General features: G+C 39.3%; 1 protein-coding gene across 1 annotated transcript in view; it reads right to left on the bottom strand.

Moving 5' to 3' along the window:
- LOC104260665 (transmembrane protein 132D) overlaps positions 1 to 14580 on the bottom strand; it is a 264803-nt gene extending 250223 nt beyond the window's left edge. The window contains exon 1 of the mRNA XM_009816453.2: positions 14502 to 14580. Coding sequence (XP_009814755.1) covers positions 14502 to 14580 — 79 coding nt within the window. The remainder of the gene's footprint in view (positions 1 to 14501) is intronic.
- Positions 14581 to 20521: the final 5941 nt, after the last annotated feature.

Raw genomic sequence — 20521 nt, 5'->3', positions numbered from 1 at the left:
GAATGGGAAGTTCCTTTGGTAAGGCTTATCAGCTGAAAATGGCAATTACAAATATATCAAGTGATCACTGTCAAACATTTTTCCATTTTGACTGGTTTCCATGCCATACCATAAGCTTGAACAGCTGATTTCCATAATCATGATTTTTTTCTACAAGGGAATGAGAATTAAAGGGCCTGGGAACAGATATTACTGAAACAAAGCGTAATTGCAGGCTACTGAGGCACACACTCCTCAGCCCTTCTTCATCTCAGGTCTGGTGAGCATGTGGCCTCAGGGTGAGATTATTCACAGTCCCATATCTTTTGGAAAGCTTTTCTTTTTGGTGGGCTAGTTTTCCATCAGATCAGGGAGCTGAACCACTTCAATAGGCAACTGCGGTATTTGGTGTCTCCAAAAAAACCCCTAACCTATATAAATGAGAAAAAAAGATGAGTTTTCAGCTGGATCAGTCAGCTCTCTGCACGGTTCATTACTCAACTGCATAAACGCCAACACCATACAAGAAAGAGACTGCAGCAGCCCCAACTGAGGCTGACTGAGCCTACTGAGGAGCCATACCATCCGTGCTCATTTTCAGATCAGATTCAGCCTAGTAAAGAATGATTACGAATTTTCTTCTTACAGCTTACAGTCTAGATTTAAGTGAACAAAATTCAACACCCAAAATACACGAAAGCACCGCTGTTCAACTACTGTGCTAGCACTATACCTGCAAAATACATTTTTTTAATTTCCAGGAAAGGTCTGTCATAACCATTTCCCACAGCCAAATTATAAAAATTCTGCACATTTCTCCTGTAAAGCTAGACCTTGACTCCAAAAATTTGTTGTTCCTTGCTGTGTTTTCACAGCACTTAGCACAGTTTTCATTGCAATATAAAATAGTATGTCATTTCATTATTTCTTTCTCTTAAGTTGCATGGTATCTGTAGTACCACATAATGCATCATTTCTCTGTTACCAGCACATTTGATGACTACTCGTCCAGGGCAGAAGGCAAGTTCTATTGCAAGAGCCGTGCAATCTACTTCAGTTGAGAAGGAAACAGAATACTTTTCAATATCACCTTTTGCCAGCACGTAAAGGAAGGACACCGAGGGCATTTGCAAAGTGTAAGTGCTTCCATTATGCAAAGGAAAGAATGCCGACAAAAAGCCTTTAGTACTGGAAAAAGAGGTGAGAATTAAGAAGCTCGCATGAATTAGAAAATATTTTGCTGCAAAACCAAAAGGAGTTATTTTCAACTACCGAATATAAAGAAGTAACTGAGCATCAGTTATTTTAGTTTTCCTTTCAGGTGGGTGAAATAAAGTACAAACCATTTCACATGAGATTATTATGAAAACAAGCAAAAATCTGTATCTTGGCTGTTTATGACTTGAATTTATCATAGGCAAAATTAAGATTTATTTATTCCATGAAAAATTATGGTAGCTCAATATTTGTTTTACTCTGAAACTAAAGTTAAAATTTCAGTTGTCCCCCACCAAGATTGTTCCACTGATTTAAAAATTCCAGAGCATTTCACTTGTTTTGCTGAACAAAGCAAAGCTGCTTTTCCAGTTTTTCAGTATTAGACTGCATGGTAGATGCCTGATTCCCCATTCCCCTGTATCAGTTAAGTTCTTTAGCCAGAACACATCTGCAAGAAGCACTTACAGTGATTTTGGGAACCACCTCAGAAAAACAGCTCTGACCCCTGGCTATTTTGTGTTGAAGGGATTAGTTCTCTTAGTTCAAACTGCTTTAACTAATGTGAGGGCAATTCTGTAGTTTGGTAGGATACCAGTTTTATAGGATAAGGTCAAATATATGTGTAACTTGCCCCTGGGCTATAGTATAGGCTTGTGTGAGGGAATCTGAGGACCTTAGACCTCCTGGGACCATTCTGGTGATGGGCATTGTCTATGCACATACTATCCGCCTGAAGCAGGCCACAGAGCACAGGAAGCAGGTATTCTGATTCTCTTTATTATGCAGTCTTCACAATCCCATTCTTCACTGTCGGTTCTTACTCTGCAGAGTAGTAGAACAGAATATAGAGTTTGATCTTCATTTCTTCTTCTTCTTGTCTTCCAACTTTTATAAATTTCTTCTTGTTTGCCCTCAATCTTAATTTTCTGGGCTCCCAGCCTAGGTTTCCAATTTTTTTCTGATAACTCCTATAGGTCAGTACTACAAGTTCAATGTAATCTCAAAATCTAAGATTATATAGTCTGTTTTCCTCCACAATTCCTTCTGTTCATCTCAGCACTAAAAACAAGACTTGGACTTGCAATTGGAAGGAAAACAGTAATGGCACTGACCTATACTTAAGGAGGCAAGAGAAAGTGCAAGAACTATGGAGGAATTCACTTACTGAATGTCTGAGAGAAACGTTTATTCAGTCATTGGAGAAGAAAATGAAGAGGTACTGGGAAGCAGCATTTGCAAAGGACCAGTCAGATTTAGACCGGGACGAATACAATAGATCAGCTATTCCTAAGACAGATGTCAAAGCAGCATAAAACATAACTGAAACTGCTACAATAATTCCATAGGTTCCAGATGAGATTTTGATAGTGCCTGTCTGTCAGAAGAAGATAAAACAAGTGCGAGAATGTATAGTTTCTCTGACAAATTGATCAAACTGGCAGCAAACATCTGCAACCAGTCAAAGACCATACCCGAGAGGCTGAGGGAATGGTGCAGTGTCACCACAGATATGAAGACTAGGATGGCTACTAGTCTCAGGTTGAAGACACAAATGAGAATGTACTTATTAGGAAAAAAATGATGGGCTTTAGCACTCCACAGTATGAACTGAAACACTAGAAAAGTCCTGTTACACCATATAACATCCTGCAATGCTCTCTTTGCATTTTGGGGAGAATTTTTATTCGTCCCTTGATCGTCACTGTCCCCCAACAACCTTCCAGATAGAAGTTGTAGGCCGTAAAGACTTAAGGTTTGACAGAACTAATTACCTGAGAGATTATCCTATGTCCTACTGCAACAGCTAAAATCATCCAAGGTCTGTGAATGCTCCCCCCTGCACCTAAAGGCAGTTACTATGAGGACATCTCTGTGAGGGATCTTCAGTTTTGAATTCACTGTTCCTGATTTAGACTGCCAAGCCCGGATTTGTTAGCACTGCAAATATGCTGCCAAATTCATAACTCTTTTCTGAAGCTGATGAAAAGAAAACAGTTGAAAAGAATCTCTTCATGAACCATCCTTTTTATTATTATTGATGCAATTTGATTATTTGATGAGAACCTATAATGCATACGAAGACATTCTAAACATCAAGACTACAAATACCATAACAAAGGTCTGCTATATATAGTATTCTCCACTTACAAGCATTTCTCTTTTTTCAGGGTCTGATCCAAACTGCATGCATAATTCTGATAGGAATAGACGAAAGGATGAAAGGAGCATATGACTGCTTAGAAATAGAAAGAAAACAAACAAATAAATGCTTCAACAGTGATTATTGTACCATTACTCTGATCTATTGCTACTCAGATAAAGTCTAAATAAAAAGGCAAGAAAAACACGGCTGATGCTGATATAGGTATTTTAAACTACTGCTGCAGAAACAGCAGGGAACATATACAGCAATAAATGGGGAAAGGGAAAAGGGAAAAAACAGGTAACAGCAGCAGCAGCAAACAACTGGGTAAGGATCACAGATCTTAGGTATTTACCTTAGTTAGCATTTCATCCATTACACAAATGAAGCATTAACAAAAATAAAGAGAAAGGAGGACTGAGATAACCACTCAAAATATCAGCCTGCTGGATAGCATTTGGGAAATACCGTTTTAATTCTCAAGGGAATTCATAGTGACATTTGCTTTATATTTTTTCTAACCTGAAATTGGATCCATTAAATTCAGTCTGAATTCTGGACCTCGAGAAGCTGGTCGATTTCAAAAGACAGCAAGTCCAAAGAAATCTACAAGGATGCAAACATGAGAACATGAAGGGAACCTGCACTTGGATGCAGTATTGCTTAGACGGTCCACAAGCTTTCAACCAAACTAGCCAGAAAATGTAAGAAAACCTGCAAACAGCAAAGATTCACATAATTTGAAAACTTCATATGCACAGCTCTGCTGTTGACCATTTATTAAATTATGATGGAACCATCTGTTTCTTCAGCTGCAAAGAAGGGATCTTGCCAATTTTCTCACAAATGGTACCACCATGTGCATATTCCACAGGTTAAAAATGCTAAATGTCTGTATTGCACAAAAGGTTCCAAAGCTAAGGACTGCTGTGAATGGTTCTTTCCTATGAAGGCATTGCACATCTCAGAATATACTGAAAAGCTGCCTTAGCGTTGTTTTCTATTCACTCAAAATGCCACAGTAGCAGGGAAGATATTGTTTTTCTTGGGGACCCCAGAAACAGGTATTCTCAAGTAAATAGGCAGCTAGAAATAGAGGTTCAAATATATTGTACTGGCTCCCTTCAAGATCTACAAACCAGCACTAGTGCTGTATAGGGCAAAGAAACCCATGCTTCAGATGGAAACCTTCATCTCGGCTGGAGGTCAAACTCCATGTAATTTAGAAAAAAGAACTTAAAGACTAAAGAATAGGATTGTGTCTGATTCTCTGTGTGTTCTTATCAAGTCAGCTCAGAAGTTCAGAAGAATCCATTTACTTTGACTGTTTCAATTTTCATGTCCCATCAATAACAGAAGAGACTAGCCAAAAGTTTCTTTCACCAGTCCATCTCATCATTACCGCTACCCACTATGTTTGCAACTTAGTAATGTGAAGGAGCTTAAAGTAGACCCCAAAGACTTGAAGGGGCAGAGACGGAATGAAATATTTCTAAGATCTGTACCATCTGCCAAAAAAACCCATTTTTTCATTGTAAGTGGTTTGTTGCATTATTGATACAGATATTCAAAATCTTTTCTTTAATAGTTTAGTAACATGGATTATAACAGAAAGAAATATAAAAACATCTTTATGACATCTTTTATGAGAAGCTTTTTACATTCCCTTTATCATGTTGCTGTTTGAAAAGGTTTAGATAGCTTATTATTTGTAACATCATGGGATGGGATCTACTTAAGTTCTTGGAATTTTTTAATCACACAGATGCTTTCATTATATCTTTATTTTTTTCCCTTACCCTACTCTTCTTTTCTATTCTTACAGGCCTCTGAGTTGCTCATGTTGTCCAGCGATCAGGACAATCAGAATGCCACATTACAATTTCTAACTCAGCCACTAGTAATTAATTATTTTAATGTGGTAAAAATGTACATTCTCATCTGAGAAGAGGGGCAGATGCTATATAAACAGCAAGTAGAACAGATCTTGCTCTCAACAACTTGTATTCTGAGCAGACAAGACAGTTTAAAAGGGAAAGGGAAAGCAGAGAACTGAAGGGATTTTCCAAAAGTTACAGAAAGCCAAGGGGTACCCTGACTCCTAAATCACCTTCGTGAACCACTACATTCCCCAGCTTTCATAAAGAAAAGAACTCCAACAAGGTAAAATGATTGAATTTCTGTAAAAGGATAATAATACCTGACTAAAAAATGGGACAGGAAACAATACTTTATAAGGTCATTTAATAAAAAATAATTTAGTACTATTAGAAGACCATTCCAAGCTATTGGTCATTTTTCTATTTTAAAGTCTATCAAACAGAGATAATTCTGCCTCCGCAAAATATCAAAACACTGTGTAATCCTCAATTTTGTTGGAGAAGCCAATGTTCATGGATAGCTTTTCTGAAGAGATTTTAGGTTTTTTTAAAAATACAGAGCATGCTGTCAGGGCTGTAGTACAGGCTGGCTCAGTGGAAACCCATTAAAACCACTTTACTGGGCAGATGGTGTCAAAGAGTCAGAAGTATATAACAGAATCCTACTGTGCACAAGTGTTCAGTATGCAAGAAATCATCTCTTATCAGACAACTGCTGCAGGGGACACAGTCAACCACAAAGGAGACAGCAGAGCAGAGCTAAAGTCATGATAGCCTTACAACTGTTTGCCCAATAATATGGAAAAGGATATAGCATAAGAGAACCTTAACTGATAAACCCTGAGTAAACAAGGGAAGATCTATGGAGAGCATCATATCAAGCTTTCAAAAGCAATACATTGCTTTTATTGTTACTCACTGAAGGTGGAACTGCTCTTTGTCATTAAGAGGAATATCACAACTCAGAAAAACTAAAATAAGATTTGAAAAGTGTCCACTAAATTTTGGATCCCCATCTTTTCACACCCTGATTTACAGGATTGCTGAGCAGTTGTCATTTCAGCACGATTTCTAAGAATGGGTAAAAGAAACTCATTACAGACATCTGGAAATTGTGGCCTTGCCACCACAGTCTAGAAGATGACAAATTTCAATTAGTCATGTATAAGATGTGCACTAGCATGCTAATAGATTATGAGACACTCCTTTTGCATATGTTCCTTTTCCACTCTTTTCTACAGAAGGTAGGCCAAGTTTTTCTAGTGTTTTCATATGAGCCTAATTCTGTAGGCGAGCTTAACACCTAACAAAGCAGCTAACTCTGAGTTAAACAGATGCTATGATCTGAGTTAAATAGATCCTAAACAGAATAGACACAGTGAAAATTAGTGTAAATGGGACAGATTAGTAAAAACAATTAAAGTGTTCATCGTATGCTTCTTACAGAGAAACAAAGTGTGGTAATAAACCTACAGAGTGTGTATGCACCTGTTTCCTCCACTGGGCAGAATTAGGATTGCTCAGTCTGCCCCAAGTCCCATATTATTGACCACATAATGATACCCTTCTTCAGCTCAAGAGGTATAGGCTTGTGAACCTGAGCAAACTAGATCCTATTTTTATTTCTGAAAATGTGCTAAAGATGACAGGAGGGTAACTGCTGATACATGGTGTTTTTACACATTTATTACACTGAGGAGTTTTGTCAGAGCTGAATAGTTCCTTCAAGAGCAGCTCAAAACACATCCACTGAAACAACATCAAGACCTCCTTCATACCAGAAAAACCTGACAATATACCCTATATTGCTAAGAGCAATGTAGAAAGTTAAATGTAAGAATTTGCCATGCATAGACAAGAAAACTAACTACCCAATGTGTACTACCAAATTAAAATTAACCAAGCAAGACTGATTACATTAACACAGAGATGCAAAACTCTGAAGGATAAATACAGATATATTTCAACTGTAGGCACATGCAAATCACCACTGTTTTCTTCTCTTGAAGACAAATGGAATGAGTCACCATGGCTCAGTAGAAAATGGAGTAGAAAATTACGTGCTAATCCAGGATCTTTGATAAGTGAGTGGATTGAAGACTAAATGGTATTGTTTCCTTTCTTATATTATGAATTGGATTAATATTCAGTGACACTATTGGCCAGTTATCTCTGCCAGATTTGGATTCCTCCTCTTGTACAATGAATTTACATAAAGTACACTGAAGACATAAAATGCACACTTCTAAAAATATAAATACAAAGCAAGTAAGTGGTGTTGAGAGCCAATGAAATTCAAGGTTCTGAGATCACTTAGCATTAGATGAGACTAAAATCTCTGACTCGGAGGATTTTTTTAGCATGCAAGATGTGCAGCCTCATCTGTGTGAATATCTGGACATCCACCTTGTTCCTCAGCAAGAGATCTGCAGACTGCCTGCTCAACAGTCTGCCTACCTTGAAAGGAAAGAGATGAAAAGGCATGCTGTAGAGCATCCTGGTTCAGCTGGAGAGGACGCTTCTTCTGTTACTCCTTAGTCTATCTTGTAGAGTTGTATACACCAAGAGTAAAGAGTGTGTTGACATCTTTCCACACTTCTGCTTGGCGTGCTCATTATTATTACCCTGCTACTTTTTTCCACATAACTAGCTAACTCATTTATTTTGCTCTTTTTATAGGATCTATGTTATTCAATATCCTTCCACCTTCTCATGTTTTACAGTTTACATGGTCATTTTTACATGTGTTTTTATTTTGCTTGCTTTAGCTGCAAAACGGCAAACTAATGAGGCCCATTGCATTCCACCAAGGAGAAGAAGAGCTATTAAGATTAAAAGACACCATTAGCAGAAAAGCAAATGAGTATAAAATGGTATTGAATAAATTAAGGCTGGAAAATAGTTACTAACTATTCCCATAGCAAATTTCTGGCACACCTTATCCAAACCATCTTACACGGCATTGTGACAAAAGTCTTTATTTACAAATAAAAATCCAAATAACTAAACAAACCAAATCAATTCAAAGTAACTTCAAAAACAGAGCTAGATGGGCCTGTGAGAAGGTGAAGTGACTGTAGGAGGAGGGAAGAGGCCTTCTATTTTGTAAATTTGGGGAAACGTGGCATCAACATAGATCCAGCCACTACCAACCATTTCTACATGGTCTGTACAAGAAACAAAAATGTGTGCATTTTGCTGAGCAACTTTCAGGGAGACAATCGCCTGCAACACAGAAAACTGCCTCCAGAAACCTTAATTAAAAAAACCAAGACTGAGGGTGTAAGAACAAGCAAACATCCTCTGTGAGTACAGCAAAAGCCTTTTAGGAAGTTAATTGACCCTACAGTGCAGATGCCGTTAAGTGACCGGCAGACTACTCCTACTCCTACGCTGCTTCACTGAACCACTACTCAATGTTGATTTAAGTAAACCTATGCTGCAGTGGATTAGAAACACTCACACCATCAGCGATCACGTCTGAAGTACCAAGGCAATACCAAACAGTTCAGAGAAATACTTCAAATTACTACAGTTTGTCTCACTACAGTGGGTTTTCTCAACCCTTTTAAGGACAAGACCCATCTAATGTTTTGAAAGAAATCCAGACCATCTTACACAGTATTGTCACAAAGGTCTTTGTTTACAACCAAACACAAATTGGGATGCACTCTGAAAGCGTCCTTGTTACTTCTATTTCCTGCCCTTGTTTTTTTCTAGCTTGCATGCATAAGGTTTCTGGCACTGGTTTCACAACACTGCTCAGATGTTCTATGAATCACCACTGGTGTGTGGGCCACAGGCTGAAAAATACCACTCCAGAAAACTCTGTCTACACTCTGAATTAAAGCCTACTAAAGGCAATGAAACCCCATATACTGACTTTAATGGACTCTGGATCACACGCACTGTGGATCAATAGATGGCTATAATATCTTGTATCGCAGAGCTGGGAGTTATATCATCCTCTAGGTCAAGTTTAAGTCACACTGTTAAAGTAGAAAGTGGAAGCTTGCATAGATTCTACATAGGCTGTACCTCTTTGGAGGATGAAGATTTTCAATCCATTAGCTCTGTGGGGCCATCAGACTAACACCTTACACTGGAATTAAGTCTATTCAATAAAAGAAGAAATCAAGGACATGAAGAAGCCAATCCTCATTCTACAGTTAATTTTCCCCCTATGGAGGAGGGTGAAGTAGCCTAACATCCTCAAATATGTACTTTAAATCTGCTCATAATAATTAGTGTTATCTAAATGTCTCTGAACTATTTAAAATCCACTTCATTTTGAACTGCCATTAATAATGCAGCAGGCAATATTACAAAGACTGGTGAAAATCAAATAATTTAATGTAACACTTTATAAACCAAACCTGAGATGAATCTCAGCTGCCTCTCCAGCTTCTCTGCAATCAATCTGTCTGGAGTCATGTTTATGTATCCTAGGATCTGTGATAGACTGCCACTAGACTTGGCATCCACAACAACCTCAGGAGGTTGATTTAATGCGAATGCAGCATGAAAAATCAGATTATCTTTTGATTCTCTCTTTTATTAAATAAAACTGATCTTTATTGAATAAAGCTGCTTTTATTAATATCTAAAACATTGGTTGGTGTCACAGAGCTCACCAGTCCTATGGAACTAATAAAAGAAAAGACAGAAGTAAAAAATGAGAACATTACAGGGTAATATTAGAAACCAAATCACATTAAGCCAGTATTGCAGCTGACAAATAAAACGTGGGTCTAGCTGTAAAATTTTTTAGTTTAGTCTGAATTTATTATTTTTACTGAAAGAAAAGAAATCAGAATGGGGCTTCTCCCAGAAGTACACTGTGACAAGAAACACAGTAAGAGCAAAAAAAGTGCAACTTAGCTTCCCCTTCCCTTGTATAATGTCTCAAACGACTGTGAGTTCAATGCAGCTGGGACAAAGTACAAAAACTTTGGGTTTATGGGAACAGACTGAACCTTCGGCTAGAAAGATTTCCTTTATCTTTTGTGTTTTTAAGAAAACTTCTTGGGTTTCTGCACATAGGCAAAGCTTACAAGAAAAACTCCTACTGACCACACCTGTACTTTATGCTCATCTAAGTAGTGATCATGTGAAATCAGCATTGTATTGATTGCACAGCTAGAGCCACAGATGCCTATGATGAGTCTGTCCACAAGCAATATCAGCACTTTTACTTTGAGAAAAAGAATGTGTCCCTCATCATCACAATCAAAATCTGTCAACATGAACTGAAATTCAACCCTGAACTCCTGTCTAGTCACCACCAAGAAGGAGAGGGAAAAAAAAAGAATACATATCTTCAATCAAATAAAACAGTCTTCAATTTTAATCCCTTATACAGCACTATTTTCCATTACTAATATACTACCAACGTTCCAGAGTAACGAACTCCAAAGGAAGCAGTGCTGAAACACAGGTTGTTGCACTCCTCAGCTTTTCCGTTTCCATGTGTCTACTTATATTATGTCCACAGTGCATTTCAATGTCAGTGGAAGATCCTGCACATAAAGATCTTCAGAAATCGCCCACAGCCTTCTGGAAGATAGAACATAACTAACAAGAGCAGCTGTGTAGTTCTTTGTACACCACTACCCCCACTGAAGCCAGTGGATGCACAAGGGAGATTAAAAGTGAAGGAAAGTGGCTTCCTATACAACTACAATTCACAAAGATGTAATCCACTGAAATCATCAGTGAAGTGTTTTGGCAATATGGACAGAATGACATATTCTGATACTAAGTATCATCATGGAATCAGTAAAATTGCATAGAGAAAGCCAAAGATAGAGTTTGTCCATAATGATACAAAAAAATCTACAGTATAAGATTCAATAGAAATCAAGAGGGTTCAAGGAATACTATAACATAGATAATTCCAACAGAAACAGAGGAAATTTAAATCCAAATATCCAGATACTTCTCTCCTATAATGTAACCAAAACTAAATGTTTGGGGATTTGGTTTCTGGGAGATTTCCCCCCCACACACACTCTTGTAACAGGAGATCGGCATCACTGCAAATGTACTATCCACATCTCTAGCCTATGGGGAACACTCTTAGGGGTATACAAGGTAATCCTGCCTAATACAGTTGCCAAGCCTCCACGTTTATAAAAACTGAGAGAAAAAGAAAATCAAAACAGCAGCTATGTGGCCTGAGATCTCATTAGAAAGCAACTTGAGGGAAGATTTCAGCCCAGGATGACAGAGAAGAACATGGAATGCTCAGCAGAATGCAGGCAGAAAAAGTCACTAAAATATTGCCTTGTTTTGTTACTGTCAACTTAGACCTGAAATTTGAAATTAATTAAATCAGGTTTTTTATCTGACAAAAAACATTCATAATGCAAAAGGCTCCTCAATCTTAAGTCTCACTATATACAACCTAAAATTGTTCAGCGTCTTACAGGAGATGCTCAGTTCATTATAGACTTAAGTCAAGCATGGAACCTGGTATTCAAGTAAAGTATTAAAGTTTTTATTTTAGTCCAATGAAGCTAATGAGAGATTTTTCCCTTAAACAAGGGAACAAAATGCCCACATTATTGTGCCTGTTGTATTAGTCTGTGTTTTCATTAGCGTCGGCTGGGCTTGGTTATTTTTTAATTGAAGATTTCTGAAGAATTTTTTTTCCTTAGTTGATACCAAAAAGCAAAATGCCCAACTGATGAAGGGTAAGTGTTGTCTCCGTAGGACTGACTCAAGAAAACTCCTAGTTGAAGACAAAGCTGTGAAATGCAACTGGCCCCATAACTACCGTTACATAGCCTTATCATCTCTGTCCTTTGTCTCTATATATATGTACACAAACATACATATATAATTAGACTGACAATATATTAAAATACATGGATTATATCATCAGTGACAAATTGTTCTGATAAGAACATGAAGCTCATTATTGAAAACAACATTTCATTTCTCAGGCTGGAGCTATTTTCTGCATTTACAAGATAAAAGCAAAGCAAAACCACAATAGTATTCTCAAGTCTTCAACATTAATACCCGAAAGATTTGGAAACTGTGCAGTAAAAAGGTGTGTTGCCATGGTTCTGAGTAATCAGCAACAGACCTATACACAATAGACAGCTGATTGCTGTTGCATGTTAAGAGATTTTTTTATCTCTTTAGGAAAACTTTGTCATCATGTCATAAATGAGAGAGTTTTTCTATTAGCAACAGAAAGGCATCAAAGAAACATGCCTTGTAGTAGTAATCAAGTCTGACTATTTTTTTTTATTTTAATCTTCTTACAGGCCAGGAGGAAGGAATCAACCTTTTACATTATCAAGTTTATACTGTAGATCTCTGGAACACTCTGGTCTTTTTAGGGTGTACTAAGGTATGGTAGTACAGATGGAGTCTGTAACCAAGTATGGAAATAGACAATTACATTAGAGATAGATATCTGTATTACTAAACAGCAAAGAGTCCCAGCAATCACGCAGTAGTATATTGGATATCTGAAGTGCAAAATAAATAGCACAGACAATACAAGTAATTCTAATGGGATCTTGTGTATCTGGTTTCAAGACATATCAGATTTAATGAGGCTTCACGATCACAACACATAAAAAATCTTACTCATCAGTTTTTATAGCATTTTTTCCCACCTAAGAGACCTCCTTTCCAAGTCCAATTTTCTGCCTATGTTTATCTTTCAAAGGAGATGTAAGCAACATTTAAGAATAAAATCATATATGAATGTTATAATTGCTGAGCTGGCAATAAAACAAACACCGTACTCTGTAGGACTGAAATGCCACTTATACTCCAATCTTGGAATAAGCTGCAATCTCAGTCAAACACTATGTTAATGCAGTGTTAAGGCTGAAACACACCAAAAAATAGGAGATGAAAAAGTTAATATTCTTACTGCATTTTTAGCCTATCCAAAGTACTGATGTTGCTTATAATAAAATACATAATTTACAGTCTAGCTGGGAAATCAAAAGCTACTGGTGTGCAATCTGAATGAAGCAATCTTTTGAAAAGACTCAGACTTCCAATCCCTGCTGCTAATGCATTTCCAATTGCAACTTTAAAACTGTACTTATGTAGGCACTGCATCTAGGTAACATTTGAGGAGACATAATTTTGTTCCTTTCTCTCTTAACCTGTTCTAAGGGAAAAAGGAGAAGTTAATTTGATACAGGGAATCACCACAGAAATACATAGCTGTGTATTTTGGCTTCTGTCAGTAAGTTCAGTTCTGGTACAGGGTAATTAGTAAAAATAACTCAAGAAAAAAGTGCTGATATCTGGAAGTGTAAAGAGATGTTAAGAATAACCAATACCTTTTTTAAATAGTGATGTCTATAAGCAGAACTCTTTATCAGTATGTTTGCAAAATCATAGATTAAATGCATATGCTGCTATTCCTCTCTGAAGACTAACCACATGTGAAATTTAGTTTTGTTTTCCTGCCAAAATATAGCTGTTGTTGCACAATGTCTTCTCAGTAGAAATGTGTATTTCTCCTGATTTATATTCCACAGGAATGCTCAGAATCATCTGAATTAATTACTGCAAAAATGCATTCACCTTTTGGCTGAGGCCATCGATGAAAACTTTAAGTTCAAAGGAGGACTTAAATGCACACAAAAATGTCTGCATTGTCTATATGCTGGTTTTCTGATTCTCACTGTAAACACACACGAGGGCAACAAGAAGATATCACTGAGTCATCTGAAGTCATGCTGTCAGGACATTCAAACTCTATTCAGCATGCAGAATATCAGACACCTAGTTCAGGCTCTCATCAAAGCTTTTAAACATTTCAGCAAGCATGTATTTCTCTGGTCCAGTAAAATATTGCCAGCCAGTCTGAGATACAGGATTTTTAATTTGAAAAATTACATAGAAGATAACGGTGGGGCAGCTTAACTCCGATAGCTTATACCCCTGAAGATTTCAAATTTCCAGATAACAAACCCTTTGCAGTCCAAAGCTGTCTGGGTACCAGCTCAGCTCATGACCAGCATCTACTACATGATCAAAAGTATAATAGGCAGGTAACAAATGCCTCAGTAAATGGGTAGACTGTTTGTCATAGTCAACCAAGAAAAAATGTTGCCACTCAGGATCTCCTGTCATGATATCTTTGTTTTTGACTAGCACATGACTCTCCCCAAGCCTTTCAGTCATGAATTGTGGGTATCAACATTCAAGGCATTACAGAGAGAAGGGACAGAGGCTGTGTATGCAAAATAAACACGAAACAAGATGCAATGAAACAGACAGAGGAGATTGAGCCTTACCTTTGGAAAAAACTGCTGCCAGGCTCAAAAGGAGAGGTGACAACAGATGCCCCATATTGCTAATCCCAGAAGTGCACATCCTAGGGTTTGTGGAGAAGTTAGGGCTCAGTTTCACACACTTTGTAGTCAAAATAAAAATCGGTCAACTGGAGAGGCTGCATTTTCAGAAAAGGTCATCTGGAGAGCGCAAAAGGCATTTCCTTCGGCGAGAGGACTTACTTCTTTAGCTTTAACCCTCCCCTTTCCTCCCTGCTTTCTTCAAAACAGATGATGCTGTGAAAGAAAACCCCTCTCCTCTCAGTAAATAAACAGGAACCAGTTCTGGTTAAAATCTCAGTCCGAGCCCCAGTTGCCTGAGGCAGGCAAGCAGCCCCCTACCCCACACACCCCCGAGCCGGCAGGTCAGGCGCGCCGGGCAGGGGCTGCGGGGCTCCGCGCCGCGCACTGCTGGGCTGCGCTTCACAAAGCCCGTGCCCACATCCCGCTGGAAAAGCACGTCCGCTCCCCGGGCGTCACCAAAGTTTTCCCTTAGGTGATGCTGATCAGCCCAGAAATCATCCAGACACGGAGGCAGGGTTTTTGTTGTTGCGTTCTCGCTCTTTCTTTTTTTTTTTTTTAAGTTCTCAGTTTCCTCATTGACTTGTTTGACTTTCTGCAAGAGAGGGAGGGGGCGAGCGCGGCTCCCTCCAGAAGGTCATTGCCACAGATGTGCTTACTGCTGTCGGGGCCGGCGGGCGCAGCGGCCGCGGCCGGCGGGGACCTGCGGCCCCAGCGGATGCTGCTCGGCTTGAGACCGTACCGGGGCGCCGGCCCCGGCCCGCCCGCCTGCCCGCCTCCTCCGGCCCCGGCCCATCCTACGCGTGCCGCGCTTGCTATTTACAGAGACAGAGATTTAAGCCGGGAGGTGTCGCGAAAAATAACAAAAAGAGGAGGGAAACAAATAAATAAATAAGCAGACGACCCAAGCCCCGCCTCGCACCAGGCAGCCCGGCAGCCCCAATCCCCGGGCAGCGGGGCGCGGAGCAGGGCGGAGCGGGGCGGGGCTGCCTGGCCCGGCCCCGGCCTCCCCGGCCGCGGAGGAGGCGAGCCCCGCTGCCGTCCGGCGCTCCCCGGGGCTGGTGCCCGGCCGTGGCTCACCTTCCGCAGGGCCGGGCAGGGCGGCTCCGCGGGTACGGGCGGAGAGAGGCACCCCTGGCGGCGCCGGTCCGGGGGGGACGGAGCCGCTCCGTGCCGGGGTGTCACAGCCGGCCGCCCCCAAAGCCTGCTTGCAGGGACGACCCCACGCAGCGGATGGACAGTCCCGCCGTGCCGCGCCGGAGAGGCTCCCACAGCCCCGCGGCCGCGGTGCCAAGAGGGGAGCCGCAGCCCGCGGTGCCCCAGGCCGGCCCCGGGGCCGGCACAAGCCTCGCTGCTCCCGGCACCCAAACAAACCACATCCCTCCGGCTGCCAGAGCGACGAAGCACGCCGCTTTGGCATGTGTACACTGCTGCACGTGGTTAGGTTTTGGCTCCTTCCCTCATCCAAATGTATCGTGTATGCAGCTCTCCCTAAGCCACTGAAACAGTCGTGAGCCAAACGAAGCGTGGTGCAGCCGGAATGGGGAAATAACGGGAAGACTGCATCGTAAAATACTTCGTACATATTGCAAGAACAGCAGGAAAATACCTACATTTGGTCTAAATAGTGTTCAAAAGTGCTGGGGGAAAAATAACCTACCTCAGGTTTTCCATTACAGAAGTTATCAATGCGAGAACCATTCTGCTAAGCCAACCCTTTGGTCAAGCTTAATAATGAGATTTATATTATCCTTGGCAGATAGAATGGCAGCAAAATGCAATTTACCACACACCAAATAAAAAAAAAAAAAAGTAGCTACAAGAACTTCTAGCCGCTTTGTTCCTTCATGAAGCACATGTTTGGGAGAAATAAAAACATTCTTTTTATATTAACAACCACAACGCTGAAGCTTTAAAATAGGTCTATCAAAATAAACTTTGAAACTGTACACTTTCTGTTTGCCAACACTGAGAAATACATGATCAACCATGCAATGAGAAAAGGCTGTATTTTGTGTGATATTGTGAATTCATTTTAGAAGTTCACATCAGTTTCAGAAGTATTACCAATCCCAGAAAGGTTCCCCAGATCTGAAATGAAGCGTACCTCTAGAACTGGCATTATGTCTGAAACATAGATGTACCATCTCAGAACATCCACTACCTGAAAGAAGGTAACAAGTTGTCATTGACATGATACATAGCATGGTGTGGGCAAAACCTTACAGTGTTGTCCAAGACAGGAGAACTATTATAAAGTAATACTCTATCCAAGATAAAACAATCGTCATCTGGAGGAGGAAGCAATGCCCAGCTTCATTCAGTAGGCGGGTGAAATATGCCAGCATAATATACCGGTTAATCAGTATTCTGATGGATAAGGAGAAGCCTCATATTCACTTTACTTCTCTTTACTTTTACAGTTTCTGGCCCTGTGGCCGGTACTTGGCTTTTGCTTTTTGTTATTTTGTGCAACATTTGGAGATGTTTGGTATGTACAGTTTTACTGTCTTCCAGTCATTCAGGGGTAACTAGATGAAAGAATGGCAGAAACAGTTACAGAATTCCAGAGTGAGACGGAGTTTTAATGCTAGTCATATTACATTTGCAAGATTAAGTTCTTTCCCTTCTTCTTTCCATTTTTTTGCAACATAGTTGTTGAAACAGCAGACTTAGAAGCACTTATGTAATTTTCCAGCAAAAGTACAGAAACTAGGGAACATAGGATCCTTTATCCAAGTCCAAAATGATGCTAGTCACTGAACAGATTAATTTCCAAATTTGGTCTTGTGGAAAAAAAAAATTAATCTAGGCTATTATTTTTTCCTTAATGTTTTTAAAACTCAGTCTGAAAGGTCTCTAACTAATTATTAAATTTTATGCACCAATACCCTTTTCACTCCAAAGCGCTCTGCAGACATTTTACTTTTAGTAGGTAGTAATGGACACATAATATTTTCTCAACATCCTCCTCCTCCTCCTCCACCACCATGTTATCCCCATGAACCACCTTTGGGTCTCAAGCCTTCTCAAAGCCAACACACTCACAAATAAACTGTTGCCTCCAGTGCCTTCAGAAATGAGTAAGTGTACTCATTTCTTCCATGTGCCCTGCACAGAAATAATCTTCCCTTTCCTTCCACGGATATTTTACTGAAGTGACAGCTGAAGGTTAGGCCATTTGCCAAATTTCACTCTGCAGAGTGGATGTCCCAATTCTAGTTTCTTCCTATGAGTGCAGGTGACAACACTTCAACTGTACAAACTGTAGCCTGGCCATTTAACACTTTTGTGATGAAAACCTTTCCTAGACATCGTTCATGGAAAATCACATCAATTCATACTACTCAGTAATGAGAAAACATCTTCCTGTTTTATTAGCAGTATGTTATTTTGGCAAGTATGCCTAATCTTTTCCGGGTAATTAACACAACTAATTGTGAAGGAAGAACTGGCTTTAGGAAAACACGGGAGAATGAAGAGACCTGCATCCCCATAACCTATGGCTAACTGTAAAGGTAGAAAACTGATTAATCTGCACCCAACAAGTTAATGAGAAAATCCATCATTACCCTGAGACTTCTTGTTTCATCTTCAGTGTGATATATCAACTGATATATATAATCTGCTATGTGTAATTAAAATTGCTAATTGTTCTAATCAGTTTATCAATTCACATTTTTGAGTTGGGGTTTTTTTGAGACAGTAATGTTCCCTCATTGACAGGCTAGAAGTGAAAGTCTGGGAGAAGCCCTATTGACACAGCAAAGAACAGCAGACTAGAGAAAAGATTGTAGCCAGGTGAACTAGAAAAAATGTGCCTCTGCCCAATATTCCACACTCCTTTATATATGTGTGTATATATATAAAGACGTGGAAATACAGAATGTGTCCAGTGATCTGAAAGCAAACAATTCATTTCAAAAGCCAATTGCATTCTAACAATTCTCAGTGCCCACAGACCTGGAGCAGCAGAGCATATCACTGAGTCTTTTAAACCAAGCCGTTACACATTTTTCTCCAAAAATATTTTTCACTTTCCATTAAACTGAGAGAAAAATCCTGGCACTGCTGAAGTCAGTGCATACTTTACCATTGATTTTTAGAGAGACAGATTTTTGCTGCTATTTTTTTTCCCCTACATTTCTTGAAGATTGCACAGAGGTCACTGAAATGGATTATCTGGGTTTGTTACTGCACAACATCCAAAATAAGGAGCAATTAGAATCGTAGATTCAGAAGATGAAAAGGAATCAACATGATCAGTTTGACCTCCCAGCAATTTTATACAATTTAATGTGTGGTCTTCAAAACATCTAGTAGTCATGAAGCAGCAGGTGTACTGTGACTGCCATTCATAAGGCAAAACATAACTTGTTCCACTGTTATTTTATGTTTCTATCACTCATTTTTTCATCATATCTATCTGCGGTCTTTTCTCTCTGGGTAATGCAGGGTCTTTGGGGAAGGGACTTCTTTGTTGCATGTGTATGCTACATCTTGGCCAGCTGAGTCACAGTCAGCAGCTGAAGTCTTTTTGTGACGCTCCCACATAAATAATATGAAAATCAGAATGAGATAATGGGAGGTGCCGCAAAGACCAAACTAAGTCACACTCTTCAATTTCATTTTAATTTCTCGATCTTACCCTTTTGACATTACCCAGCACTTAGATTTTTGTTTCGGTGACAGCAGGATGAAGCATTGAATCTTTGTTAATTTGTTTAAAACTAATTCTCATCTGTTCACTCATTCAGGAAAATAAAAAATAAAATCACTTGGTTTGCTTATAATGCTTCTGTTGTATAAGAAAAGCAGATTCAGTTCAAAATCCTCACCAGGCTGAAATAAAAATCTATTTGACAGCTTGTAGTTCTACTGTCAATGGTAATACTCCTTGGAGTGCCTATCTCTTTAATGATCAAACACTAACCTTAGTGGTGAATAGTATTCCTATCAGACTACTTTATGTTGCTGGGCTTGCTGTCAGTTCACAATAGCTGAAAAAGTAGATGATGTCAGTCAGAGTTTTCACTCTCCTTTACTTGTTTCCAATGAAAACTCAGAAATAGCTTAGTTCCAAATGTGTTCTAAAAGTGACAAAGGACCTTATCACAACACAGCTAGGCTGTTATCAGCCAAATCAGCAGCACTCTAATAGACAAAAAGTGTATCTAAGAGGACTTTTTTATTTGAATTAATGAGCTAATATATTAACCTGCTTCATCTGATGGCAGGATCTTAAAAGCTGCTTTGGCTGCAAGTTACTGTACCCACAGTACAATAAAGTGCAATTATTTATATGGACCAAATCTTCTAAAATGCAGCAGCCAGCTTAAATGAAAGTTCAATAAATAAACTACCCAGTATGTGTGCACATCAGGAAAAAAAATCACTATAGGAAGAAATATATATATCTATCTCATGAGAAAATTAATAGGTACAAACAAAATTCCTTCTTTCTGGGTGGGTTGAACTCAAGCCTCCATAGCAGTGAAATGCTGTGTATTAGTACTAGTACTTGCAAGTTACAACAGGTGAAGCGACCTAAATGGCTGGAATGTGTGTAAGTGTTAACATGCAACAGTGTCCAATCTGAAATCTGATAACATTCTCAGTGGTGTAAATTTGGAAACTGACAGTGGTTTTTAGGAGCAGATAACATGAAAGAACACAGGATGTTACTGTGACTGTTCTGAGATGTAACTAAAGACAAGTTGACATGATGCCTTACAAGCAAAGAGGGCAAAGCCCATTTAAAACTACTATGGAGATGATGAAAACATTTGCCTGCAGGCACTGCCAGCTTCCTTTTTTTTTTTTTTGGAATATCTTTGTTTATATCAAATGAAAATGAGTAGAGGAATGGGACAGATCAAAAGTCTGTGTAGCCTGCTATGCTATCTCTCATAGTGGCCAAAAGCAGATGCATAAGGAAGAATGTAAGAACAAGGCTGATACAC

The sequence above is a fragment of the Gavia stellata genome, chromosome 21, assembly GCF_030936135.1.
Source record: "Gavia stellata isolate bGavSte3 chromosome 21, bGavSte3.hap2, whole genome shotgun sequence".
Lineage (NCBI taxonomy): Eukaryota > Metazoa > Chordata > Aves > Gaviiformes > Gaviidae > Gavia > Gavia stellata.
Note: the sequence above shows the minus strand (reverse complement) of the source record. Positions and strands in the feature narration are given on the sequence as shown.